Raw genomic sequence first — 26777 nt, 5'->3', positions numbered from 1 at the left:
CTAATTTTACCTTGTTTATATTAAATATAATAATAATTATTATTATTATTATCTAAAGGAGCAGCATTTATAATCAAATTGGACCATTCAGATGCTAAAAACAAATAGGCTGCATTTGTGGACCAAGCCACTAAAATCACATGTTTGACCATTTTTTTATGGACCAAAGCATTAAAATTTGAGAGCAGCTAACAAAAAATAAAATAAAAGCGGCCAACTATGTATAACATTTCAGATGTACATTTCATACATACAAACTACAAAGGTAAGAACCTGTACAGCATCAAAATTTCAAAGGTAAGTGTACATCTTTTCTCAGCTCAATTCAGACTCTGCCCTATTTCCACAAACAGTAATTATGTTACGTGAGATTCTCTTCCCCTGGCAAGAAACCACTTTCACTTACCAAGGTTTCCTGTCCGATACTGGCCCTGCTGTCCAGTTCAAAATCTTTTCATCAGCCTTCAGGTAAATACTCTTGTCGTGTGGCAATTTGCGCGCTAGGCCATTCAGTATTTGGTGGAAAGCATCTCCTGATTGTGCTGGTTGTGGGAATAGCATTGCTCGTTTCATTGAAGGATTTGCAAGAAGCCTCTGCTTCCTTAAAATCACTTCTGTTGGTATGGATGTTAGGATTGTGTCCAAGTTAGGGACATCTTCCTCTGCCACAAACACTCCTATTTCCTCCCATGGGATAGCATCCGCAAACGGCAGAACAATGTCGTCTGCTATGATGACAGGAATGCACCCGAACACCACTGCTTCAACTAATCTTGGACTCCATGGTGCCCAACCTAGAGGGCACAAACAGAATAAAGCTCTTTGCATATCTTCATAATATGTGGTTGGATGTTCTGTCGAGATGTCAAACAGAGGATTATTCTTGAAATTCTCCCAGACAGCTGCCCTTGCACCCCTGTCAGTTGAATCAAAGGGTTAGAATTGATAATTACAACTGCCACAAGAGACATCCAACTTGAGGAGGAGGAAGCAGAATAACAATGAAGGACAAAATCGGCAATCAGTTCTTAACGATGATATATATATCAGCTGCAACTTCAAGAAACACCACTAGAAATTCAACAAATTTAAAGTTCTACAGCCAGTATAAAGCTGAAAAGCTTTACCAATCAAAAGCAAGGCCCATCATGATAAGCAAGTCTTGATGCTGGCACAGATAACTGATACTAACATTAATAAGTTCCTGAGCCATATTCAGTTTTGGCCAGTAGTCACCATCAGCTCAAACAAATGAACTCCTTATGTTGTTTCCATTAAAGTTGATACACAATAAATTACAGAAGTTCTAGGAAAGGAATTGAAGCAGGCTAGGCCGAACAGAATTATATCCTTAGAATTATCATACCTTGCATAGTAACCACCTTCTGGATCATTATTCACATCATAAAATAAGCCTCGAAAGTAGACAAATATGGACCGCGGAGTGTCTTGGGGAATTTGACGGGCCTGCATCTTTTGAGGAGGAGCATATGGAGGAATCGTAATTGAACCCTCATTCAAGCATACGTGATTCCGCTGTCCAAAAGTTTGAACCAAAGTAGCACGTCGGAGCAATGGAAGAATCCCTCGTTCAATGGCTTTCTCTTCCTACATAATTGGAGTAAATACATGCTAAAGATATGTTGGACAATTGAAAAGAAAAAGTACATATCCGATAAAGGCCATGGCTCCAAGTAATTCCAATCTGAATCAGATATAAGTTATGAACCTTTAGAACCTTCCTGACATATCCATCCTGTATGGAAGCACACATGTTTGATCTAAATATGATAAATTGTTTCCTTTTTTGATGACGTCTAAATTGAATGAAAGTTTGAGCTTGCCATAAATATTTAGGATGCCACTACATTGCTGTGGACAAATAGCATTTGAGAGGTTACAGCAACATAGAATAACAGAAAAATTTGCAGGTCTAATCCAACTGCAAGAAGTGAAATGATGACAATGTTTGCCTAAATAAAAATGGTGACAACATCTTTGACAATATTAGAGAGGTCTTGAAAATTAATGGTAACCATCCAGAATGCATAGAATAGTTGCATTCAATTGTTTCAATGTTTCCAAATTCATAGATTTTAAGGTTTCCAGATCCACAGATTATCTATAACGATTAACAATACTTCCATTATATTTGGGCCCTCTAAGACAAAGTTTTCACACCCTTGAATGAACCTGATTACCACGCAACCAAAGGTGTACTTATCTACATGTCCAATTACAATTGTGCTGCTGATGGATACACAATATAGCCAATATAGACTGCGAGATCCGTGCCTAACAGAAGTGAAAGATATGATACCAAAACAAGAACAACATATCATGAACTTTAAAAAAATTTCACCATGATATAGAACTGCCAGTGAATATTATGCTTAGGATCTTACCTGATAGTGGAAGCAAGCTCCAAAGTCATGTGGCACAACAAAGAAGTGATCAGCCCCTTCAGTGCGATTCCAGTAAGGCCAATTGGTAGAGATAAGCTGTATTGCACTTCTCATCATCCGTGGAGATTTGAAAGGCAATGGCAAGCCAGTAGGTGTAAGGTCACAAGTGGCATATATAGGGGTATAAAACCAATCTGCTTCATCGGGATTAAGGGTTCGAACTGGGCTCGATAAGAGAAACCGATGCATGAAGATCTCTGCAGCAAACATATGGGTGAGACATCTGGGGTCCTTCTGTAGCAATTTCTTGTTATATTTGCTCGGAAGCTCATATACATAGACTTTCAACCTTCCCACTGGATCATCTTCCAAAACATCACCAGCACTTCCTGCATTGTTAAAACCCAAAAGCAAAACATGCTTCAGAAACAAGTGAACTGCTTGAGAAAATTTACGCTTACTAATTGGACTTTCCTTAGACTTCAATGGGGCTCGGTCTCAATAGAAAGAGAGAAAAAATCATGGAAGGATAGATATCAAATGCATGTGCAGGCAATTTCAAAAACAAAGAGCGGCAAACTCATAGAGTTTTTTTTTTTTTTTTTTTTTTTTTTTTTTTTTTTTTTTTTTTTTTTTTTGCAATGCAGTTTCAGAATTCAGATAAATAAATGATGACTACAAGAGTGTTAAAAATTAGATATCATATAAGTAGAAATTCAGCAACTAGCTTTCAAGTCAGACATTGACGACTCAACAAGAGTACTGTAGTCTCTGCCAACCCAAATGTAGGGAAGATGTTGCTCGAGTTCGAAACCCTAAAACCAATTCTATCCACAACAAAAATGCAGGAACCCCAAGTAGCAATTGGGCGTGATTGCAAATTTAAAAATCAAATGGCAAATGATCAAACAACACCACATGAAGTCTAATGATAGCTTACACAAGCGAAAAGCACAACAGGTTAAAATCCACGAACACAAAGGGTTACATTAAGGAATGCCACCTGAAATCCGCTCCGTCCGTGGTTTCTGATCAGCAAAAATTGTATCAGTAATGCCACAAACAAGAAACAGAACAAAAATCCAAAGGGATATCCTCATTTTTTTCTTTTGGCCAAACCCGAATCTCGATGGAAGGCAGAAACGGGTCTAAGCGTCCGTCGAAAAGAGAAAGAAAAGGCAGTACTTATGAATTATGAGAAGTATATAGGTGGGATGTCGTATGAGTGGTAGTTGAAGAGTTTACTTAGAAAGTAGGTTATGGGAGTGAATAAGAAAATGGAAGTTTTCCAGGTGAAGATTGAAAGGGAAATAAAGAGATACAGGGAGGAATTTGCTTCAAGAAACAGAGAAAGACGCATTCTTGTTTCTCGAAAACGCAGCAGCAGCAAACAACACGTTCAAATCTACGTGGGTTAGTGAAAGCTGTGTTTGTTTTGCCAGTTTGATAACAAGTCCATCTCATTGCCTTTTGATTAACAAACCAAATCAAAAATAACAATTAATCAGGAATTTTCCACCATATAATGTGCTTCTCTAACCTCTCCCTCCGCTTTCCCCCCATTCCTGAAGCTACTAGTGGGCAGTTATATGATGTGGACGCTCCACGTGTAGAAGTTTTGAATTTTCTCCTCCTAACTTGTTTTCTTTTCTTTTCCTTTCCCTTCACACTTGACAGTTGTATTTATTTAGGTCGCCATGGACCAAAAGAGGATTTGGGAGGGTAACAATCAAGAAATCGAAGAACCAGATCAAACTATCATCCTTGAGTAGTATGTTTCGAGAAAGACGTAAAACAAAGTCGACAACTTTTTCCGTTAGTCCAACCAAAGAGAACTGAGAAAGTGTTTGATTTCTTTCAATCAAAAAGAAATATGTATGTTTGTACAGTTTCTGGGGATGAAGCATTGCACTATTATTAGATTAGATATTACAATCAAAAGTGCTTCTGTTCTTATATGGGAGCTTCAAAGTTTCCCTCGGAAAAAGAAGATGAGGAGCATAGAGCTTTCAGTTGGGCTTTCTTCACAAATGGGCTTCATCAAGCCTGGGCTTTATGGGCTTCAATAGTATTTTCGTTGATGCTATAAATAAATGCTACATAGCTGCCAAAATTGGAGCATTAATTTGACCATCCCATCAGCAATGAAACTCAATTGTTAGTTTATTTATGATAATTAAAAGCAAAAGGGACCGTCACCATCTCTTCTCCTCTCCTCTCTCATTTTCATTTTTTTGAAAAATCCTATCCAACATAAACAAATAAAATAAATTTCAAATGCTAATTTTATTTTGCATAATAATAACAAATTCTTTATCAAAAATATAAATAAGTTAACAATTTAAAATATTAATTGATGAAGAAATATAAGTAGTAACTTACTAATTATTTTGATATAATTGTATAATACTACATATTTGAGTGAAAAAAATATATATAAAAAAATTATTGTTTTAAGTGAAAACTAAATAATATTAAGGCGTAAATAATTTAAGTATTAATATATTATAAACTACAAGTCCAAGTCTCCGCCAGAAAAGAAATTACAAGCCAAGACTTTATTTATGCCGAGTAGTTAGCCATTGAAGAGAGGACTTGTGCAGTTGGTAGTTGAAATTTGGCATCCCTAACGCCATAATTTTGAAGTTTTCATGATCTTTTAACGGAACGGGAGATTCCTCTTCTCGTCAGTTTCTGTGAGCCGAGTCGGCAAATTAGTTCAACTAGACACACACAAGCACATTTGCAGAGACAATTCTGCAAGCTTATTGACTCATTGTTTGTTGGTGAACAAGTGAGTACATCGACATGGCTATGGAATTAAACAACGGCGAGGAAGCAAATGGGTTCACAACACATGAGAATGGAGAGGAAAGCAATGAGATTGAGCAGAATAAAGTCCGTATTATGAGAGCCCATGTCGAAAGAGAAGATCCCTCCTCCAAGGTACCTCTTTCCTTATTCTTTCTTCCTTGAAACTTAATCTCTAGCTAATATCTATTACTGGGTTCAATTGCAATTCTCATTATTATCAATAATAATAGATATAGATATAGATTATGAATTCCTTTAGCGGACCAATTCTCGAGAGTTTACCACCTATTGAAAATTCGATGAGAATTCGAATAGCTGGTGTAAGCCGTCTTATAGGATTCTAAATTTATTTCTTCATTTTAAATTTATTGCCATTTCAATCAACCACTGTATATTAATAATAGATAAGAACCTGACTTGTTTATTAGTAAATCTGTTGGTTACGTCTTATGTTGATCAGATAGAATACAATGTAGTCTTCTGATTGTAATTGAACTTATCAGAAATTAAGATTCCGACTTGTATTTTGCCCTTGCCATCAAATTTGTCAACTACTTCTCTCTCAATCTGAAAGGGGAATAAGAAAGGTCTTAGCTTTAGCAGAGTTTATTCTTTCTGTTTGCTTTCAGTTATCCACTTCAATTACATTAGAGATGCCCTTGCCATTTTCAGGATGAAGATGATTTAGTGATCCGGAGATTTTTGCGGGCTCGTGAATTAGATATTGAGAAAGCTTCTACCTTATTCCTTAAGTATCTAAGCTGGAGGCGAACGTTTCTCCCTAATGGCTTTATCTCGACATCAGAGATTCCAAATGAACTTGCCCAAAATAAGTTGTTTATGCAAGGTGTTGACAAGAAGAATCACCCCATAGTGGTGGTTTTTGGTGCCAAACATAAACCATATAAAGGAAGTTTAGAGGAGTTCAAGCGTAAGTTCAACTTGGAAACTTTTCTTCATTTTTTTCTTTCTGTTACAGTTTTGAATCCCATCATAACTTTGATCTGATATGAATCCATTTAAAATTGCCTTGTCCAAATTCTGTTTCTTTATCTTCCATTACAGCTTACAGTACAAAATTTTAAAGCATCCTGATGGGATTTATTACATATGTCGAGGATTTTTTTTTTTTTTTCAGGTTTTGTAGCCTTCACTCTTGAGAGAATATGTGCCAGGTAGTTGTCTTTGTTTTCTATGACCTTTAAATCTCCATGACATTGTGTGATCTTTTGAAGAAGAAGGTATCAGTGATTTAGATGATTTGTGAAAAAGTGAGGCCAATATGCCTACATGGTCACGGATGTGATGTTGATAGCTATTTACCATTTGCTTGATCAAAAGATGCATCCTACAAATGCAAAATTGATTATGTGGTTTGAGCAAGAAGGTTGAAATAAAATTCTATACCACACATTTTCTAATTTGATTAGGCCTCATTATTTCAAGTTTCAATCCCCTCATAATTTAAGAGAACATGGTTCAATTTTGTTCTCTAATTTGGTATAACTTAGCCAATAAATCAAGCTTATGTAACCTCTTGCTGGTTGCAGAATGCCACCTGGACAGGAAAAATTTGTTGCCATCGCAGATCTTGAAGGATGGGGATACACTAACAGCGACATTCGCGGATATCTAGCAGCACTATCAATACTGCAGGTTGGTACACCAACGTGCATCATTCCATTAATGAAATTTTCAATTTATTGCATTTATTTGTCCATATTGATTCCTTTTTACTTCCTCACCATCTGTTAATCTGAGCTATTAGGTTATTTTATGATACTGCAGTAAAATGTAAAAATATCAAACATGCTAAAGTAGATGTATTTGATGGCAGGACTGTTACCCAGAAAGGTTAGCCAAACTGTATATAGTCCATGTACCTTACATATTCATGACTGCATGGAAGGTTATATACCCATTCATCGACAAGAAAACCAAAAAGAAGGTACGAGTTTGTGTGCTAGAAATGCATTTTCCTGCTTGGTGGCTGGACCATGCATATGATCTCAACATCTTTATATTTCTGTAGCTGTTTACAAATTCAAAAAAAATGACAGGCACAGAGATATCTTGATGGTACCAAAAACCTTGGTATAAGCATTGTATAACATAATGCATCAGTGGCAGGAAAAATCTGAAATCAACTACAAAGTCAGCTTTAATGAAATTCAGAAAAATCTTTTATTTAACAAGTTTGTGGACAATAACATTGTTAAAAGCCCTTGTAGGATCCATCAATCATTGTTTTAATAATATTTTAGAATGAAGCAACAAGAAATCAAAGTTGAAATATTTCAAGTTCCCTCAGATCTATAATTACTGTAAATTTGGAATTTTTTTATATTTTTGAGTATTTGGTTTAGGGCATCAGTTTAAGCTGTCACTGAAATTGAGATAGGTGTGTTTACTTGGTTCTGATACACGTGATTGTTTCCAAATGTTTGCAGATAATTTTTGTTGAGAACAAAAATTTGACGTCCACTCTGCTGGACGACATTGATGAGAGCCAGGTCCCTGATATTTATGGAGGCAAACAACCATTAGTTGCTATCCAAGACAGCTAGCACCACGTGCGAAGTTCCAGCTTTCTGCTCATCAAGAAGCAGTAGTCACTATAACAATGATAATTCGAACCTTAACATTTCCATCTTCCCCTAAATTCAAGGTTCTATAGGCTTTTGATTCAAACCATAGTAGCTGAGATCATTAGTGTATTTTTTAACTCTCTTGGATGGTCTATAATCATATTCTTCAAATAAAAGAAATTCTGCTCATTCTATTAGGAGCCTGTGGTCAATAATGTCGTATTGGAAACAGCAGTCGTCATGCCATATTCACCAAACTAGAAGCAGCCACGGAGTCTAGATTATAGAAAATTTCAAGTTTGCCGGCCTTTCAACTTTACATTTTCTCAATGTTTATTTTGTTGAAAATTCTCGATGTAGATTGCTGGAGAAAAGTAAAATTGATACTATTACAACCCGAGCAGAAATTATGATTCCTGCATTACACCATGGTAGGTTGAAGGCGATCTACTAATATGGCTAGGAAAAAAAAAAAAACAGAATTAAAATGTCATTCTCGCTATAGAATCAAAAACATTTTATCTATGATTGCATCTTACATTGTAACAGGTTAGCAGGCAAGTGTACCCCAAACACAAAACATTCGAAATCATAACTAGTTGAATATCATCTAACATTTCCAGATCAATTATCGAATTGTAAAAACCGTCTCAAACGTATCCTACAGAGAAAATAGGAAAGGAATTCCCCATCCATGGATAATTCCGGAAAAGAATTCGAAGGCAAAAGGTAACATAAAGAAAATAAGATTCCTAATAGAACAAACTCCATACAATTAAACTAAGAATGCTGAATAAATATCCAGGCCTATTATTCTGAAAATTGTAACCCGGTCGAGCAATGGTAATAGATAAACTATCCCCAAATTGAATGAAAAATGAAGTTAATTTGCAAAATTTCAGAGTGTTTCCCAACATATGGGAAAATGTCTCTTATGACATCACAAAGGAAACCTTGTGCTCCACAAAAGAATTCCTGCAGAAATTCTCATCCAATAAGCAACTTGTTCTCATCCAAGAAACTGTAAGTAGGAACCTCTAAATTATAAGGTGCTGGCCCCTTTCGGATCCTACCAGAGATGTCATAATGTGAACCATGGCATGGGCAAAACCAACCACCAAAGTCGCCAGCATTAGGTAATGGAATGCACCCCAAGTGGGTACAGACACCAATTACCACAAGCCATTCTGGATTCTTAACCCTGACAGAGTCCTCCTGAGGATCACGAAGGGATGCGATATCGACGCTGTTAGCAAGCTTAATATCATCTTCAGTTCTCCGCCTGATGAAAACTGGCTTCCCACGCCACTTCACTGTAACAGTGGTCCCAGGCTCAATGCTGGATAGGTCAACCTCAAGGGAAGCAAGTGCAAGGACATCTTTGCTGGCGGACATGCTCAGGACAAACTTGAGAACCAGAAGGCGAATTAAGGAGGCATACACAAATCTACCACCAGTCAAGACAAAGTATGCAAAGGCACGTTTGCTGGGGTCACCGGGCGGAAAACGCTCATGATTATGCTCATCATATACAATTTTTGAAGTAGGATTCTTCACTGCTGCTATGGTAGCAGGAAGATCTGAGATCATAGCCAGATCATGTCCCGATGCAAGGGCTTCAGAAGAAAACCCTGGAAGAAAAAACCATTTGAAAAATCAGTTTGCTGCACATATACGAGCATTTTGATAAAATAATGCAGAGAGACACCAAGCTTGCCAATCATAGCCACCACAATTTCTCTATTTAAATGCTTTAGAAGAAAACACAAAAAGGAATGTCTAAATAAAAATTTGAAATATGAACAAGCACTGATATTTACTGATCTGCAGACTGCATTGTCCCTGGTCTAGACTTCTAGAGAAGCTTAATGAGCAGGCCTAGTGAGTTAGTAAAAAAACTCAGAAACATCACACCAACAGCTACTAGAATCATCACAAAGGATCATGTTCAGGTAGCAACTACCATCTAGATCTTCCAAGAATCCATTAGGATGAAATCCAATTTGTAATCGTGATGCTTTCAATATCACCTTCACCCTATCATATTTTATACTCAAAAGCAACAAACTAGAAAGAACAATTAAATGATAAGAATTTAATAAAGATGCTAGCTGCTCTGTTGGACACACACACTCAGAGAGACGGTTCAGTCTACAGATGTATTCAGCATTTTGCTTTTCTGAAACAAATAAAACAAGCAAGTTCCCTATGGAAGCAATAACTCTAAAAGTCTATGCAAAGGTAATCTAAGATTATTGCCAAATTCTAAAACTGTGTAAACAATTGATAAAACACATGGACACCATATCTTACTCCAGGAAACTCTCCTAGCCCCCATGCTACATCATCTCATTCTGTTGCGATTTTATAATCATATGAGATAAAGAAAGATGCACATTTTTAAATTTTATACCAACTCCATTTATGCTTTGTGGAGTTAACCAAATACGATCAAAAACCGAAAGAAGGAGGTTCAAAAGACAGAAGGACCAGAGATTTGCACTGACATTGAAGCACTTGATTTCTAAAAGCAAAACACATATTTGTTCGGACAGATAGAAATTTTTCCTCAAGTCTTCAATATAATTCCAAAATAAATCTCAATAAAATGGACAGCTTAAGTCACATGGCAGTAAAAAAAAAAAAAAGCAAAAGCAACATGAAATAAAGTATTTGCAATTAAATATAAAAACAATATTAAATGAGCTGGCTCTACAAGGTTTTGTAAATTTCCATCGAGTTGCAGCAGCTGCCCCATTTGATACGAAGAAGGACCTCAATCCAATAGATAAAGCAAACGTTTATCCAAGAAAATACCTCTTTTTTTTCCTTAAAAAAGAAAAGCATACAAACGTTCAAAGCTATTATAAGCCAGATAAGAAAATCTATAAATTAGGGCCAAACCTCGACAATCCATTTCGGGTTTTACATTTCGTCTGTGATCAATCAAAAACATAAAACATAATGCAAACAAAAGTAAATTTAGCTCGGAGATGAGACAGTCAAACGCCAAACCAAGAATTGGATACGCAAATGGAATACGAAGAGAAACCAAAATCTGAAGCAACGGAAGAAAGAAATTAATGAAAAAGCTAACCTCTGATTAGATCAGAAGTGGAAGAGAACCGATAGGGAGAAAGGATGGATCTGGAAGAAGTAGAATCGTCGGTGCCATTAACCTCGCCTCGAAGAGGATGGCTTCGGTGTACGAAGGCGGAGGTTGCTTGCGATGACCTCCACGATAGAGAAGAGAGCCTCTTCCCGGCAATCCTCAGCATCTTCCTCGCTTCCTCCTCGAGCGGGCGATGGCAATAGCTAGGGTATTTTTTTCAGGAAACAGAGAAACTTTTCCCTCAGTTAAATGAAAGTTTCCGCGAATCAGTGAATGCCAGTGTCGACCACAGCATATGAACTAGTCCTATGTTTCGAGAATCTTGAACGACGTCGTACCTCACCAACGGGCTTTTTACCTTATTGTATTGTAGCCCTTTTCTATTTCTTTTTATTTTTGTTTTTGAAAGGCTGTAGCCCTTTCAAATTATTTATATATGTCAACTCTGCCTGCCTTTTATTTTTTATTTTTCCCATATCGTCCGTGCCAAGTAAATATATTTAACTTCATATTTAGCTTTTCTTTTTTACCGTTCTTCATAACTTTCGTTAATACTCTTTGAAATTGTATTCTGACCACGCTCTTCATACTGCGAACATAGTGAACAGTTTCTCACCGACTGGAGCTCGCAAGTCATACCAAGATGTATCTGCAATACCAAGACACTCGGTCTCAGAATCCCAACACTGCAGCGTAGTGGGCCATTTCATTTGTGAGATGCTGCCAGTCTTAGTACTTCATTCATTATACCAAGACCACGAGTTAAGAGTTTCATTGTTGACAATCCCCTGGATGACGACAATACGTCACAGCATCATGAGAGATTCATCCACAAGCATCACGTCAACGAGCACTTACCATCAGCAATGCCGAGGACCAAAGAGCAAAGCAGCACTCGACAACTCTCAAAATATAATAAATTGATGCTTCAGACGAAAAACAGTACCTCCAAAGAACCCTGTGAGTTTCTCCATTTATAGGCACTTAAATTATTGGTTCCAAAACTAACTCAGAACAATGGAAAAACATTCAACAATACCTTAAGAAATACAAATTGCAATTAAAAGTTATAACTTTTCTTTAGTTCATTGTTTCTGCTCAAGATAGCAGGTGAGGAATTGGCGTGTGTTGTATAGTTTCATTATCATCTGAAATTTACTCCTCCGTGGATCCAGAAGAGTGATGAGGGAAATTTGACCACACATCAGCCCATGTCCTATGCCCATCCGTCACTGACTTCACAACTGATGCGGCTTCTTCCACATTAACTCGGATTTGATCCTTGCTATCCCTCTCTCTGATTGTCACAGACGATGTTGAATCAACAGTTATTGCAAAGGGTACACCCAATTCATCTGTCCTGGCATATCGTTTGCCAATTGAAGTGCCTGCAAATACCAAGCACGAACAGTAAAACAGAACATTAGCGCACAAACTAATATGAGGCTGTCTACCAACTGTTGCACACAGGTTTCATAAAAACACTCGGTATATTAGCATATTCTACTTGCATAAGGGGCAAGAATTCTATAGCTGATAAATATCGCAAGAACACAAATGGTAAAACGTGGCCACACTTTATATCAACATTTTCCCAGCAATCCAATTAACATGCCAATATTTACATTACCGTAATTTACGTTAGCAGCACCCACCTGTAATATCAATCTTATGTGAGATTCCAGCAGCAGTCAATGACTTAGAAATAACCTTGGCAACCCCCTCATACTGCTGATTCTGAACAAGTGGGAAAACAGTGCATTTAATAGGGGCCACTACAGGAGGAAAGCGGAAAACATTTAACTGTTCATCCCCAGCTTTACTGGGCCTCATGTAGAAAGAATGCTCAAAGAGGCAATATATTATGCGTCCAATGCCAAAAGATGGCTCAATCACAGATGGTGTGAAAACTCTCTGGTGTTCCTTCTTTTTCTCCTTTGAGATTGTGACCATGTTCTTTTTGATGCACACATTTTTCTCAAGAGTGCAGATATAAAACTCCACTTCACCCTTGGTTTCTAGAGAGGCCTTCATTTCCATAGCCTCTTTTTCATTCATGGCCTAGCACAAAAGGAGAATCATATGTCATAATTCATACAAACAGTATCCCAGAGTTAAATACCAATGAAAAAGTTCCACTTTTACCTCCAAGGCTTCAACCACCATTTTTTGGTTGCCCTTAAAAGCAAGGCCCAGCTCTTTTTTTACTGGTGCTATAACAAGTTTCTGAAATCATGCATTATAAGTTAAGCAGAGATAATCAACCATAAACATTTGAAATTTAAAGATTTATAGCTACTGTGAAAGAACTTGCAAAAATATATTTGAAGAATATTGGCAACAACAGATGAGGTTAACATAGAGCACTACCTCAACTTCCCTAGGTTCTGAAAATTTTTCATGGGCCACAAGAGGGACTCCACTTTTCTCCTGTCAAATATAAAACAAAGCTGATAAGCATGCATTATTTCCATGTTAAAAAGCGTAGCGACTATTTCTTTAAATTTCTTCTAGAAAGAACAATTTATATCTTGTGATAGTATATCTTTTTACTCATGGCAAGAAAAATTTAGGATATCTTAAAATGGTAAGCATTTCATCCTTGTTTCTTTAGCTATTATTTCAATATATTAATTTTTAAACCTAAAGCCAACCAACGCACATAAACAGACTCAAATTAGTCTATGCTTAAGAGTTTGGCAATTTTATATACATATGGAAGCTTCTCACCGAGTGCGCACGCAAGTCATATGCAGATCTATCTGCAATACCAACACACTCAATCCAACCATACGAACTCTCAATTTCAGCATCCCAACAGTCTGCAGCATAGTGGGCCATTTCATTTGCAAGGTGCTGCCTGAATCGTAATCGTTCTTTATCTATACCCAGATGAGTTAGGAAGAGATAAACTCTCCCAATGAAATAGCCAAGAGTTTCATTGTTGACAATTCCCTGAATGGCAATAGATCACTGCATCATTGCAAAGGTTAAACACATAAAAAATATTGCAAATTAAAGCTATTTATGATCCAAACTAACTTTTGAAACTGCTTCACCGAGCCGGATCTTTTTTGCAGATTGGCCAGACATTTGTTCTTCCCTTGGAAACATGAGAAATTCAAGATCTGCAACTTCAGTATACTTTGGGTGAGATTTGTCTTCAGGGTCAACAAAGTGCTCAATCTCTGCTAATGTGAATTCACGCACTCGCAGAAGGCCTTGGCGAGGAGAAATCTACACATATGGAAAAGTAAAATCAGAACTCTCTCTATACTGATATGTGCAATACATCCTGAACAGTTGCAAGCACAAGGCAATTTCATATAATACTATAACTATGATACAAGTAAGTCATTGCCATTAAAAGATTTACAAAAATAAAGACGCACAAAAGCAGTTAAAGGAAGAAGTTAAAGCAAGGCAAGATTCTGTTGTTTTAAAGGAAGAAGTTAAACCTCATTTCTGAAAGCCTGACCAATTTGGGCAGCAGCAAAGGGGAGTTTGTTCCCATTGTAGTAGTATAAGTCTTTAAAATTTACGAATATGCCTTGTGCTGTTTCAGGACGCATATAACTACAGCAGATAAAATGCTAAAAGGCTTCAGTATCAACAGAATAATATATTATCATGCCGCCCATAAATTGAAATACTACCAACATCCAATAAGTCTATCCAGTATATTGCGACATGTAAATGCCTATATGATTACAAAGTCATGCTCACCCGGGGCTAAGGCCAGATGGACCAATTGATGTTTGAAACATCAAGTTGAAAGGATAAGGGTCAGAAAGGGGGTTTTTCGTGTCTGGAGCTGTAATGCCATACTCCTTGATCTTTGCACCCAACTCTTCAGCCGAAAGATCGTCCAAAACTGCAAGTACATGTCTAAGTTCTGCAGCCTTCTCTGAAGTTAGGGATAGATCTTTCTGGAGCTTCTCATTGCAAAAATCTTTTAAGAGGTGATCAGCCCGGTAGCAGGTCCCAGTTTTATCATCCTTGACCATAAGGTCCGTGAACTTATCCACATGACCAGATGCTTTGAGGACAATCTCAGGCGTCACGCACGGGCAGTCAACCTCTAACATGTTCTCCTCTAGAACAAAATGCTGTAAAACAAATACATCACACCAGCTACTTCGGGATTTCATGAATTGGCTAGCTAAAAAAATGCAATAACATTGCCAAAACATTCTCAGATCACAAAGGGCATTTTGTTTTAAACAATCACAAACTGTATTATCGGGTAACAACAGGCAACAACCTATTGTCTCTGATCAACAAAAAATAAACCTCACAAAATAACCCTCTTTCCGCAATAGCAGCAATTGCCTAAAGAGTGACAAGATAGCTCCTTACCTGGCGCCAGAAAGCAAGAACATTTGACTTGACAGAACAACCGGGGGGACCATAATCGTAAAGGCCAGCAACACCTCTATAAATCTTGAAAGACGGAATGTAGAATAAACGCCGTTCAAGAGTGTTGACCACAGCTTGACGAAAAGCTTCCCTGCTAATGGAGCTATCAGGACCATTACCAGCTACAGCAGCTTGGAGCTGTTTCTCGATCGAGGATTTCTCGAGCTTTAAGGCATTAAGGATTTCGATTGCGGCGTCGATTTCACCCTTGCCGGCCTTGGCTGCTTTAAGTGCACGGACGGCGTTGCCCTGTGTTTCGACGGCAGATTGTTTCTCGCCCAAAGCTCTGCGAAGGGAATCCTCGGGCGCAGCCATTGGTGGTGAGTGGCGTTTGAGAGGGTGAATTAGGGTTGATAGTTGACACGAGTGTGGGTGGCGCGAGGTGAGTCGAGAGAGTAAATGATAGCCAATGGAACCTGATGATGAAATGGGAAATGGGCAAATACGCATGCCAGCTCTTCGACACTAGCAAATGCGTTTGGCACTAGGGTTTAGAGTGGCAGTGGTTTTAGATTGGGAACGTTTGGCAAGCAAGTTAGTAGGGACCACCCGAGCTAGGTGTATCCTGTACTTGGAGCAGGTCTAACCCAATATGATACTTGTTTTGGCTTGAGCCGTGACATGCATACATACAGCTGAATCATTGAAAATATCTCAAATTTCAGAAGTACTTTTGATTTTACTCTAAAATTAACTTTCTCTGTTTAATATCCTAAACATTAATTTTAATTACAACATCATCTTAATTTCAAAATCTAGTAAATTTAATGAATAAGACATTATTTTGGGAGGGGGAATAAGATATTATTTTGAAATTAGTTACAATGAAGATAATATTTTAGAGTTTTTTTTTTTAAAAGAGAAAACACTTATTGTATTAACTTAAGGAATAAAAATCAAATAGACACCGGAGAATTTGATCCCAAACCTGGAAACGGACAAAAAGATAGACAGCTCGTGTTAGAGTATGAGCTTCTATATTTTCATTCCTCTTAACCAATCTGACAGAAATATCATGTCTCTCTAAAATAAGAATTTTACGATCATAATAATAAGACCGAATTTAGAAAAATCCATAGCATTAGACAAAATAGCTGAATAAACTAACCGAGAAACGGTAAATAAAATGATAATTTTCTTATTATTTGTGAATCTTCTAATTTAGACAAGAGAATTCAACTTAGGGTGACACTTGAAAGCTAATCCATTCTACAATCTTGTCATTAAATTAAAAAATAGATGCTCTAAGTCCACTCGTATATTTTTCATAACAATTTTGTATTACTCTCAACTTTTACTTTTATTCATTCAATATTTTGAAGTACCGTAAAATTACATATTTAAACATTTTAACTTGACACAACAAAGACGTCAATCTATAAAAGCATATCGATTAAGCACTTAATAAATAATTATTAAATGTAAAATTATAATAATTACATATCAAATCAATATTTTATATAGTGAAAGATTTAAAAAAATTATTACTGTTTTCACAACAAGATGTGAAATTCAAATAATCACAAAATCGATTTTAAGACGGAGGAGATAAAAAAGAGTTATTTTATAAAAATTCAAGAATTAAATTATGTATTAAGTAAATAAATAACTTCCATTAGTTCATAATAAAGTTCATTTAACAAATAGGATGAATTAAGTTTAATTTCACATGTCCTCAGTTTTATTGTTAGTTTTAGCACAATATCCATTTTCAAATTGTATCCCTTGGTGTTCATAAAATTAGCCCTCTTTTCCATATTACTAAATTCAATATATACATCACAATCAATTGAAAATATATAATTGAGCAATGTTAAATTATATTTATACAATTTGAATTAACTACACAAACAACCAAAACAATAAATTGCCAAAAAAAAAAAAAAAAAAAAAGCTGGTGTGTACTTTCCATTTTAGTGTATATCCATCTCTACTACAATTAATAATTTATAAATTTAAAAATGATTGAAATACTCTACCTTAATAAATTAAAAACAGTAGACTCATATTATTAGCTGAACTAAAAACAATAAATATAATTTACAAATACTCAAACCATAAATTTACTCAAATAGAAAAATAAAAAGATTAATTTCTGTCACTACCTAAGAATATTAAATATAAAAAAGAAATAAGAATGTATATGACAAATTGAATAGATGAAATACTCACATATATAGTACTAAAAAAAATCAAAATTTAGAAAAAAATAGAGGATAATTAAATTATAAAATAATAAAATATTACATCTGCTATTAATTATTGAAAAGAGTAATTAGTAGAATATTATGCCATGTAGATAAACTTGTTTGGACTTTATATATTTATACATATATGGATAGATATATTAAGATTTAAGAGCATAGTGAGTACAGTCACCTCCTCTACATTTGCCGCAAAATTTTCCATTTATGGCTTTGAGCACACAACACAACTCAATCCGCAAATAAGTCTCACTGTCACTGTGCCTTTAATATGGCCCCACATTTTGACTTATATGGTTATACTTTATATTTGTATATTCAATACAAAATCAGACACTCTCCCCTACGAGCCCCATTGACCAACCAAGAACCAGACCAGACCAGACCACCACTAATCCCATCCTGTGTGCTTTTTCTTCGCCCCCTTATGGCGCCAGCAAGCGACCTCCCTTGCGATGGAGACGGCATTTGCATGATTTGCAATAATCAACCCCCATCCGAAGAAACCCTTACCTGCAAAACATGCGTCACTCCCTGGCACGTCACTTGCCTCTCCTCACGCCCCGAAAACTTAGCCGATACTCTTCAATGGGAGTGCCCGGACTGCTTCATGTTGAATCCATCCCTCACCGGAGGATCCAAGTCTCAGAGGGGCTCTGGCGGCCTGATCGCTGCGATTCAAGCGATCCAGTCGGATGGCTCGCTCTCTGAGTTGGAGAAGGCTAAGAGGCGGCAGCTGCTCCTCAGCGGAGGCGCTCCATCGTCTGAAGGAGAGGATGTGAATTCTGATAAGAAGCGGCTCAACGATGATGACGATACACTCCATGACCGATTAAACTGTTCGTTTTGCATGCATTTACCAGATAGGCCAGTTACTGTGAGTGTATCTAATCACTCTACATCTCTAATGCATTCCTTTTTTTCCCTCTTATTCTTTGATATAAATTAAAAATAGGTCAGGATTATATCTATCTATCTATCATCTTATTCTTATTTAAAAAAAAAACTGATATCTGTATCTCTGCCAGTCTGTTTCTGTGCTTAGTTTTGTATCCGATCAGAGCATAATTCACGGTATTTAATTTTCGCCAGAAGTGCCTTCCCAAATTTTCAACTCTGTGTTTTTGTAGTTTCAGTATTGGATCTTAGCTTTTTCTTTCCTGTTTACGAAAGAGGACGAAGGACTGGGAGACGCTGTCGTTTTTATGGGCTTCTTTCACAAAGCCCGAGTTGACGAAAATTGAGAGGCTGTGCAGGATGAACTGCTGGTCCTTGGATGCTTCCTGAAATCAATATTTACTCATTTTGGAATGCTGAAAAGGAGAAACATGAGTCGCTTTCAGTGGTGACCCAGAAAAGATTGCCGTAGCGTGGGTGCACTACCACTGTGTGGAACTATTCGGCCTTTTTCACCTTTTTCCCTTCAGTTGCTGTTACTAGTGATGAATAATGAAGAACTTTTTCAAACTAACACAGATTAAAATAGCTCTAATGTTTATCAAACCGTTCGAGTTTACCAATACATTCTTTACATTTTCCGCCATGTTTTTGAATTAGCATTTACTATAATCTGATATTTTACAATTTGAAAGAAAATCTCTTATCCAGTTATTTAATTTATCTAGTTTCTGATTCATTTTTGTTGTAGATAATAATGAACTCATTTTTTTGTTTTTGCTGTTTATGTCATACATTTTCAGTTAGCCTATTAATTGATTGAGAATTCTTAATATCTCACTTGTACTCATTCTCTTTTCTCGTTCATTTACTAATGAATGTATATACTAAGGGAGCTTGTAATTGCAGCAGTGCATCTGAACCACAGTTGTGCTGTGGTGTGCCGCAGCCTTGGTTTTTCGTTGACTCTTAGAAAAACTTAAAATTACAAGGCTGCCGGGCAGTTGCACTGGAACTAAATCCCAAAGCACCCTGCATAACCGAACACGAGTATTCACGTGTCCTCAGTTATTAGTAAAATAAATTAAAACTGGAATTTGGCTACAAAAATACTCGATTGACACGCTGCACTGCATTCCTTTTTCCCTCCTTGTTTCAGACGACGTGTGGTCATAACTTTTGCCTCAAGTGCTTCCAAAGATGGATTAATCAAGGAAAGCGCACGTGTGCAAATTGCCGTTATCCAATCTCATCCAAGATGGCAAGCAACCCTCGGATAAATTCTGCACTTGTTATTGCCATCCGCATGGCAAAAATGTCGAAATCCAGCACTGCTGGGGGACCTCCTAAGGTATATCATTCTGTCGACAATGAAAACAAGCCGGACAAAGCATACACCACTGAAAGAGCAAAGAAAGCTGGAAAGGCTAATGCTTGTAGTGGCAAGATCTTTGTCACTATTCCCTTCGATCACTTTGGGCCAATTCCTGCTGAGAATGATCCAGTGAGAAAGCAGGGTGTTTTGGTCGGAGAATTGTGGGAAGATAGGCTGGAGTGTAGACAATGGGGTGCCCACCTTCCCCATGTTGCAGGAATTGCTGGCCAGTCAGCTTATGGTGCCCAATCAGTGGCTCTCTCCGGAGGTTATGTAGAAGATGAGGACCACGGTGAATGGTTTCTTTACACTGGAAGGTACATTTTTTGTCTGCAGCCCCGCGTTTTGTCATTGATTTTCTTTTCCAGGAATCGGAGTTCAGAGATGGATCTACAATCTTAATGTCTCGGGGCCAACCATTTTACGGTTCTTATTGTTGTGGCAATTTTAGTAAACAATATATATTCTATTGACGTTATGCATGGTAACCTAGACAAACTTAACACTCAAGGAACCGTGGCCCCTCTTAATGTTAATTCCTTTTTAATCCATCCATGCTGGATTGCGACATTTATGTCAAACTAAAATGTTGCTGAATGAATTTCCTTTGACTTTCTTAGTATTTAGGTTATTTATTGAAACTTTTATTCGGAATAACAACATTGTTGGCTTTTGCGATCTCTGAAATTCACTTGTGTTTGATTCATGCCTTTCGGTGAATAGTGGAGGAAGAGACCTTAGTGGCAATAAACGAACGAACAAGGAACAGTCCTTTGACCAGAAGTTTGAAAAGTCAAACGAGGCATTGCGAGTAAGTTGCCGAAAAGGATATCCTGTACGAGTAGTGAGGTGAGTTGTGTTAATGAAGTGATATTATCACTTATAAGTATGTAGTGGTGCCCTAGTTTTAAAGTTTAAACTCTTTCTATTATTTGTTTTATGTCATTTATATTTCATTGATGTAGACGATTAATTTAAAAGTCACTTGGAAGCTTAATCCCTTTTTTCTTTATTCCTTTTTTCTCTTATTATTGATAATAAGAAAATACAAATAAAGTAGTTATGCTGCACATGCTTGAAAACTGAAATAGGTTTCCATCCTAGGATATTCCTGCTGCATATTTGGTTTCCATGTTAAACTGATGTACTTTATTGCGGTTAATGTGGCCGCTAAATATGAGAAAGTATTCTGTTAATAAACATGAGAAAACTGGCTGCCTTCTAGAGTGGACATATAACAAATTTGTTGTTTGTTTGGAAAGAGCATCCTATGATAGGAACTTTTTTCTTGAACCTAGTTATTATTCCATTGTATTGTATTTTATAGTTCTCTCCCATTTCCCATCCATTTTAGGTAATGGCTTCTAAAAGACAAGGCCAACTTAGAAGTTAAAATGTTTGTCACTAGACTAAATTTGTTGCCGTTCTATACAAGTAATTATCAATCCAGAAAAAGGAAAAAGAAAAAGAAAAAGAAAAAAGTAAATTTGAGTGGTTATTTATAGGATGTATATCTTCTATCAATTTCATCATAATAATAGTTCTTCATTTGCTGGGCAGATCTCATAAAGAGAAGCGATCTTCTTATGCCCCGGAAAAAGGTGTACGTTATGATGGTATTTATAGAATTGAGAAATGCTGGCGTAAGAATGGAGTGCAGGTAGAATTCTTTTAATCCCGGTGAAGGAATTGTGGGAATCAACCAGATTTCCTATTTGCCAACAGTGTTTTTGAATGTTTTTGTTTTTCCTTATCCTTTTAGGGCTACAAGGTTTGCAGGTATCTATTTGTTAGATGTGACAATGAGCCTGCACCATGGACAAGGTAGTTCCTCTCCTCACTTCCTTTTTCTATTTATCTCTATCAGTCAAGTGCCTGAAATTTTCTAAATCAAAATGCAGTGATGATCATGGGGACCGTCCAAGGCCTCTGCCAGTCATCGGGGAGCTAGATAATGCAATTGATGTAACTGAAAGGAGAGGATCTCCATCCTGGGACTATGATGTAAGCTCTTGTGGTTTCACATTATACTGTCAATCTAATGCAGTTCACCAATCTAATGCAGTTCGCTCAATACCATCAAAGAGGCCTCTCTCCCTCCCTCCCCCCCCCCCCCCCCCCCCCCCATTCACACTCGCAGAAGGATAAACACATACACATAAAGCTATACTCTACCAGCTCATTGCTAATGTTGACTGGTGGATAGTTCTCAATGCAAATTGCTCTAAGTTGATGTACACCTCAAATTGACAATACAATCATAAAATTCTTTCTGAGGTTTTATTGCTAGGTGAAATGGTTTAAAATTGGATTATAGATGAGCCATCATTTTAAAATCCCTTGACATTATCTGGGCTTCTCAGGAGCAAAAAGGTTGTTGGATGTGGAAGAAACCTCCACCATGCAGTAGAAAGCAAGATGATGGTGGAAATCCAGAGGATGGCAAGAAGACGAGGAAAGTTAAGCAGCAAGGACAAGACATGCCTGCGAGAGAAAATTTTCCTAAAGGTGCAATCTTTAATAAATATAATTGTTGGAAGTTTCTTGTTTATCTACTTTTAGTCATGCAGTATATGGCATGTTCCTTGACGATGATTAGAGCCAACACCAATAGATTAACATAGAAATACGTGCTTCTATGTAATTCACCATGCAGGATTAAGCTGCCAAATTTGTTGGAAGGTGATGACTAACCCTATTACTACCCCTTGCGGTCACAATTTTTGCAAAGCATGCCTAGAGGGTACTTTTGCTGGTAAAAGTCTCATGAGGCAGCGGACATGCCAAGGTGGACGAACATTAAGGACCCAGAAAAACGTTATGAAATGTCCGTCCTGTGTAAATGACATAGCTGAGTATCTACAAAATCCACAGGTATGGCAAGTCAATCAGCTGCTTTCTATCTTTTTGATGTCATTTTGACAGTTATGTTTCCAAGTTTCAATGGTAATAGATTTCCAGTAGCCACAATGTCTTGTTTGATGAAATCTAAATTTTCATGACAGGTTAATAGAGAATTGATGGGTATGATTGAATTACTACAACGCAGAGAGTCAGAGTTTGAAAATTTTGATGATTCTACTGAAGAAAGTGATGACGCATGTGAGACAATTGATGCAGTTGCTGACACCAAAATATGCAATGTAGTTAGTGAAACTCAGGAAGAAGCCAAAGATAACATTTTGAGCCCTCAAAGAGAAACTAAAGCCCTGCAAATGTACAAGCCAGAGCAGGAAAGTAGTGGAAATGACGAGTCAAATGTTGCTGGTCAGGAGGAAGGGAAATTGCTTGAACAACCTGATAATGTGGCAGAGTGCAAAGAACAACCCACTATAGCCGAAGTCAAGCGGAACTACAGGAGAAAAAAGACTAGCGATGAAGGGAGTCATTCACTGGTGGATCTTGGAGTAAAGACCAGGAACAAGAAGGCTAAAATGACAGTTAACAATGAAGAATCTCAATGATTTTATTTGCAGGATATAGAGTTCTATTTATAAAAAAATATATGTTGTTGTAAAAGTTGAGAGCTTTATATTCATAATTTTCACAGCTCTTGGGACAAAGATTCAGAACTAGTTTACTTTAAAGCGCCATACCTGGAAACATTTGAGGGAAAATGGGTATGTCTAAGGTCAATGAATATAGATATTGTTATTCTGGCCAGAATGCCGGTTTTATCCTGCAAATCTGAACGTAGGATCTGAAAATTTACCATTTGACGTTACCTGAAACTTTTGACTTTTCCAAATGGATCTATGCCCCTACCCAACACCTTGACCGTAAATTACAATAGGATTAGTCCACGTTTTCCGTTAAGTCACAATTAAAAGCTGAATTTGTTTGTTATCGTGGGACATTCTAAAACTCCATTGCGTTCAATAGAAGCTTTGGGGTTTCTTATGAATCATACTACATTCATGTGGAGGATCTCTATTCTATAAATGCATGCCAGTAATAGAGACGGACAGAATAATGCTCGTCTTAAATCAATTAATGGTGTAAACATTTTGGGTAGTGACATTCCATAGCTGCTTTTGTTAGGTAAGATTTTTATTTGAATACAATTACTGTTTACCTTCCATTTCTCTCCGTTCTTGTCACCTAACATAATTAAATGCATTTCCATTTTACGCTCTATTTGGTATAAATGAATTCAAAATAATGAAATTAATGAATGCTAGATAGAATTCATTTGTAAATGAATTTATTTGCTTTTATTTTCTAAAAAGTTCTTGGTACAATAAATTTAAAAGGGTCGGAGGATATATAGTTTTATCATAAAATTTTGAGCTATTTAATTTTGTAGACTTCATTTAGAAATTCTATATTTTTTGATAGAAGTTGTTTTAATTATATTCAAATCCATATAATTAAATTCTCATTTTTTTCATTCCAAACACAAAATTTTAGATTTATAAAAGAATTCCACAATTTTTAGGAGTTTATTTATTCCAAACAAGAGGTAAACTAACAATATACATTCAAATGTCACACTTTATAGAACGGTAGGTATAAGCTAGTTGGAGTATATGAAGTGAAGGTCAGTCAAAATTGTACATGAACCTTTTCCCCTCTATAAACAAAGGGATCAGTTTGGCCCAAAAGTCCTATCTAATTAAGGTCCTGGCTAAACTTTTGTTGCTCAAGTTTCTCAATCAAGGCTTTCTTTTCATCTTCTTGTAGAGAATTGAACATGAAGACCGACTTATCTCCAACATCATCCTTTGAAGTAAACAAGAGATTATAAGAAAACGCCATCAATTTTCCATTTGTGATGTTCGGATGAAAAAAAAAAAAAAAGTACCTTAATGGCTTGAGTGAACTTCCTTCCAGCAAATATTACAAAGAGGGCCATCCATGAATATAATAGAGCAAGCTTTGCTCCATTATCCATTAAACCCGTCTACATATGCAATGCATAAAACAGGATTCAACATCGGAAAATGGAGGTTATTATTATAATCATAGTTAGCGTATGTGCAAGAAGAATACCAGATGCCCGAGAAGAACCGTAGGTATGATGAATGTGAGAATACCTGCTTCCAGCTTCCCATAGCAAAGGCCTGCAGCAAATCAGTTTAACGTGAATTAAGGCAATGTATTATTCTTTTACTGAAATATAGCATTAAAAGCCAAAGCCTATAGCAAATAATCTCATAATAGCAGGAAGTGTTATGCTGCGAACTTAGAGTTAAGGCGTGAAAAAAGTGTATGGAAGATTGGAATTGCTATATACATTTTCTGAGACCTGAGCTGTTCACAAGGATTCCAGAAAAAAATTAAGAAACAGTAACTAAAGTATATCAGTATATCGCCTACATTCTTGTTTCCTGAAGATACTTGAAACAAGGTATGAAACAGTTGATATTTGTTTTCAATTCATTTTATATTTGTTTTCAATTCATTTTACCCTAAATTAAAAATCAAAGAACATTTGAACCATGTTGAAAACCGTACTTCCATAATATATTATATTTAAAACATCAAAAGACTAGAGAAATGAAGGCTAGGATGTCCAAGAAATGCCAACTTAATTCATTGGTAATCAATCAGAATGTGAATTTACAGAATGTAAATCATAACATCACCTTCTTTGAAGACAAGTCCTGTCAGTGCTGCAAACAGAGGACCAACAAACCAGACAGTTATTGGATTATCAATAACATATTGCACCAAGCTCACGCCAGCTGGTTGAGCAAGAGTTGTGTAGGTTGCGAAAGATCCAACAACACCAAGCGCCCACAAAGCTTGAAGGGTGCGTTTAATCTCAGTTACATATATGTGAATCAAAAGTAATGATAGCCCGAGTCCACCAGCTCCAAGAGCGTACAACAAGTCAAGATTTTGGTTGATTATTTCCCCCACTAAAGAGTCACTGGGTAAGAAGGTATCTGATGCAGCAATTACAAATGCAGAAGCCGCAGTAACCAGCCCTGACCTATACAAAATCACCTGTCATAACAACATTGAAGCCGTACTGATTAAGAGATGTCTAATTCTTTTAATTTGGAACAAGATTGAGTGATTGAGGCAATCCTCACAAGCCACAATCGACAATAATAGTAACTGGCTATCCTGTTTAAACGACAAGTCATCTTCGCGTAAATGTAACAATTATTGTAGTTAATTCAAAACGACAAGCTCTCCGAGTTTCAACAGTTTACTAATTTTACCGATTTTCAACAAAAGTAGAAGAAATCGAGCATCCATCCATCGCTCAAAAGTACAAAAATCAAACTCTAATTAACGACGGCAAATTGAAAGATAAAAAGAAGCAGACAATTGAATACCTCTCGAACGTCGGATTTTTCAAGTGTCCAGGTACCGTAAACGCCTTTATAAACCGTAGGTTGAAAGGAAGTCTGAGAGCTTTCACCAACAGCTTTGCACTTAATCGATCCATTTCTAAGCTTATAAGCTGCCGCCAATTTGCCGGGGCTGGTGGCTGGTTTTACTCGCGAGCTGAAGAGTTCTCGAGAGGAAATTAACGATGCGGATAACGCCGGCAACGCCATACTACCAGAGGACCTCGGCTCGTCTGTTTAGTATTCCGGTAACTAATTTTTCTCATTTTTTAAAATAAAGATTAATTAAAATAATTAAGTGAGAGAATATGTTGCGAATCTGCCCTGTCATCTCTATTGGCTGAGAAAGAAGCTGTGCTGATCAGTTTATGGGACCCAGTGTTACAACTAGGCTAGGATTAGAGGATTACGTATGGATGACACGGTACCGTTTTTATATGATATTTATAGTTTTATCATAAAATTTTCACCCTATAAATTAAATAAAAAAAATTTAAAATTAAAAGGATTTATTTAATTACCATTTTGTATGCTTCCTATAATTTAATCAAGTATAGTTATTGTGCTTTTTTACAAATTTTTATTATTAAGAAAATCACGTCACCACTTGGATCTATTGTATAAACTGTTTAAATTTGGCTCAAAAGAAATTCAAAAA

The 26777-nt window shown here is 36.7% G+C and overlaps 6 protein-coding genes across 7 annotated transcripts; 2 read left to right on the top strand and 4 right to left on the bottom strand.

Annotated features, from left to right (window-relative positions):
• Positions 1-199: 199 nt before the first annotated feature.
• On the bottom strand, positions 200-3854 carry LOC105647295 (putative beta-1,4-xylosyltransferase IRX10). Of its 2 annotated transcripts, none has more exons than XM_012233319.4 (4): positions 3409-3854; positions 2406-2794; positions 1367-1608; positions 200-916 (listed from the first exon to the last, which is right to left on the bottom strand). In XM_012233319.4, the coding sequence occupies exons 1-4, from the start codon at positions 3503-3505 to the stop codon at positions 403-405; spliced, it is 1242 nt and encodes a 413-aa protein (XP_012088709.1). In that variant the 5' UTR covers positions 3506-3854; the 3' UTR covers positions 200-402. The 2 variants fall into 2 exon arrangements, with proteins under 2 accessions (XP_012088709.1, XP_020540469.1); XM_020684810.3 differs by having other exon boundaries at positions 3346-3486.
• Positions 3855-4938: 1084 nt separating this feature from the next.
• Positions 4939-8004, top strand: LOC105647296 (Sec14p-like phosphatidylinositol transfer family protein). The gene is made up of 6 exons (XM_012233320.4): positions 4939-5351; positions 5892-6150; positions 6358-6394; positions 6770-6875; positions 7057-7167; positions 7670-8004. The coding sequence occupies exons 1-6, from the start codon at positions 5214-5216 to the stop codon at positions 7784-7786; spliced, it is 768 nt and encodes a 255-aa protein (XP_012088710.1). The 5' UTR covers positions 4939-5213; the 3' UTR covers positions 7787-8004.
• A 533-nt stretch (positions 8005-8537) lies between these two features.
• LOC105647298 (cytochrome b-c1 complex subunit Rieske-4, mitochondrial) lies at positions 8538-11309 on the bottom strand. Its single transcript, XM_012233321.3, has 2 exons — positions 10905-11309; positions 8538-9438 (listed from the first exon to the last, which is right to left on the bottom strand). The coding sequence occupies exons 1-2, from the start codon at positions 11083-11085 to the stop codon at positions 8795-8797; spliced, it is 825 nt and encodes a 274-aa protein (XP_012088711.1). The 5' UTR covers positions 11086-11309; the 3' UTR covers positions 8538-8794.
• A 557-nt stretch (positions 11310-11866) lies between these two features.
• On the bottom strand, positions 11867-15830 carry LOC105647299 (glycyl-tRNA synthetase / glycine-tRNA ligase). Its single transcript, XM_012233322.4, has 9 exons — positions 15279-15830; positions 14646-15028; positions 14378-14495; positions 13962-14156; positions 13650-13874; positions 13290-13349; positions 13065-13145; positions 12575-12980; positions 11867-12307 (listed from the first exon to the last, which is right to left on the bottom strand). The coding sequence occupies exons 1-9, from the start codon at positions 15786-15788 to the stop codon at positions 12075-12077; spliced, it is 2211 nt and encodes a 736-aa protein (XP_012088712.1). The 5' UTR covers positions 15789-15830; the 3' UTR covers positions 11867-12074.
• Positions 15831-17863: 2033 nt separating this feature from the next.
• On the top strand, positions 17864-23500 carry LOC105647300 (E3 ubiquitin-protein ligase ORTHRUS 2). Its single transcript, XM_012233323.4, has 9 exons — positions 17864-18419; positions 19599-20131; positions 20538-20663; positions 21375-21474; positions 21577-21638; positions 21716-21818; positions 22178-22322; positions 22471-22688; positions 22820-23500. The coding sequence occupies exons 1-9, from the start codon at positions 17970-17972 to the stop codon at positions 23276-23278; spliced, it is 2196 nt and encodes a 731-aa protein (XP_012088713.1). The 5' UTR covers positions 17864-17969; the 3' UTR covers positions 23279-23500.
• Positions 23501-24237: 737 nt separating this feature from the next.
• On the bottom strand, positions 24238-26396 carry LOC105647301 (integral membrane family protein). Its single transcript, XM_012233325.4, has 5 exons — positions 26105-26396; positions 25403-25766; positions 24807-24877; positions 24619-24717; positions 24238-24536 (listed from the first exon to the last, which is right to left on the bottom strand). Exons 1-5 carry the CDS (start codon positions 26327-26329, stop codon positions 24426-24428), a joined length of 870 nt encoding a protein of 289 aa, XP_012088715.1. The 5' UTR covers positions 26330-26396; the 3' UTR covers positions 24238-24425.
• Between the last annotated feature and the right edge of the window lie 381 nt (positions 26397-26777).

This window comes from Jatropha curcas, chromosome 2 (genome assembly GCF_041381405.1).
Source record: "Jatropha curcas cultivar XTBG-Jc1 chromosome 2, XTBG_Jcur_1.0, whole genome shotgun sequence".
NCBI classification, from domain to species: domain Eukaryota; kingdom Viridiplantae; phylum Streptophyta; class Magnoliopsida; order Malpighiales; family Euphorbiaceae; genus Jatropha; species Jatropha curcas.
The sequence above is the reverse complement of the archived record's forward strand: the minus strand, read 5'-3'. Positions and strand labels throughout refer to the sequence as shown.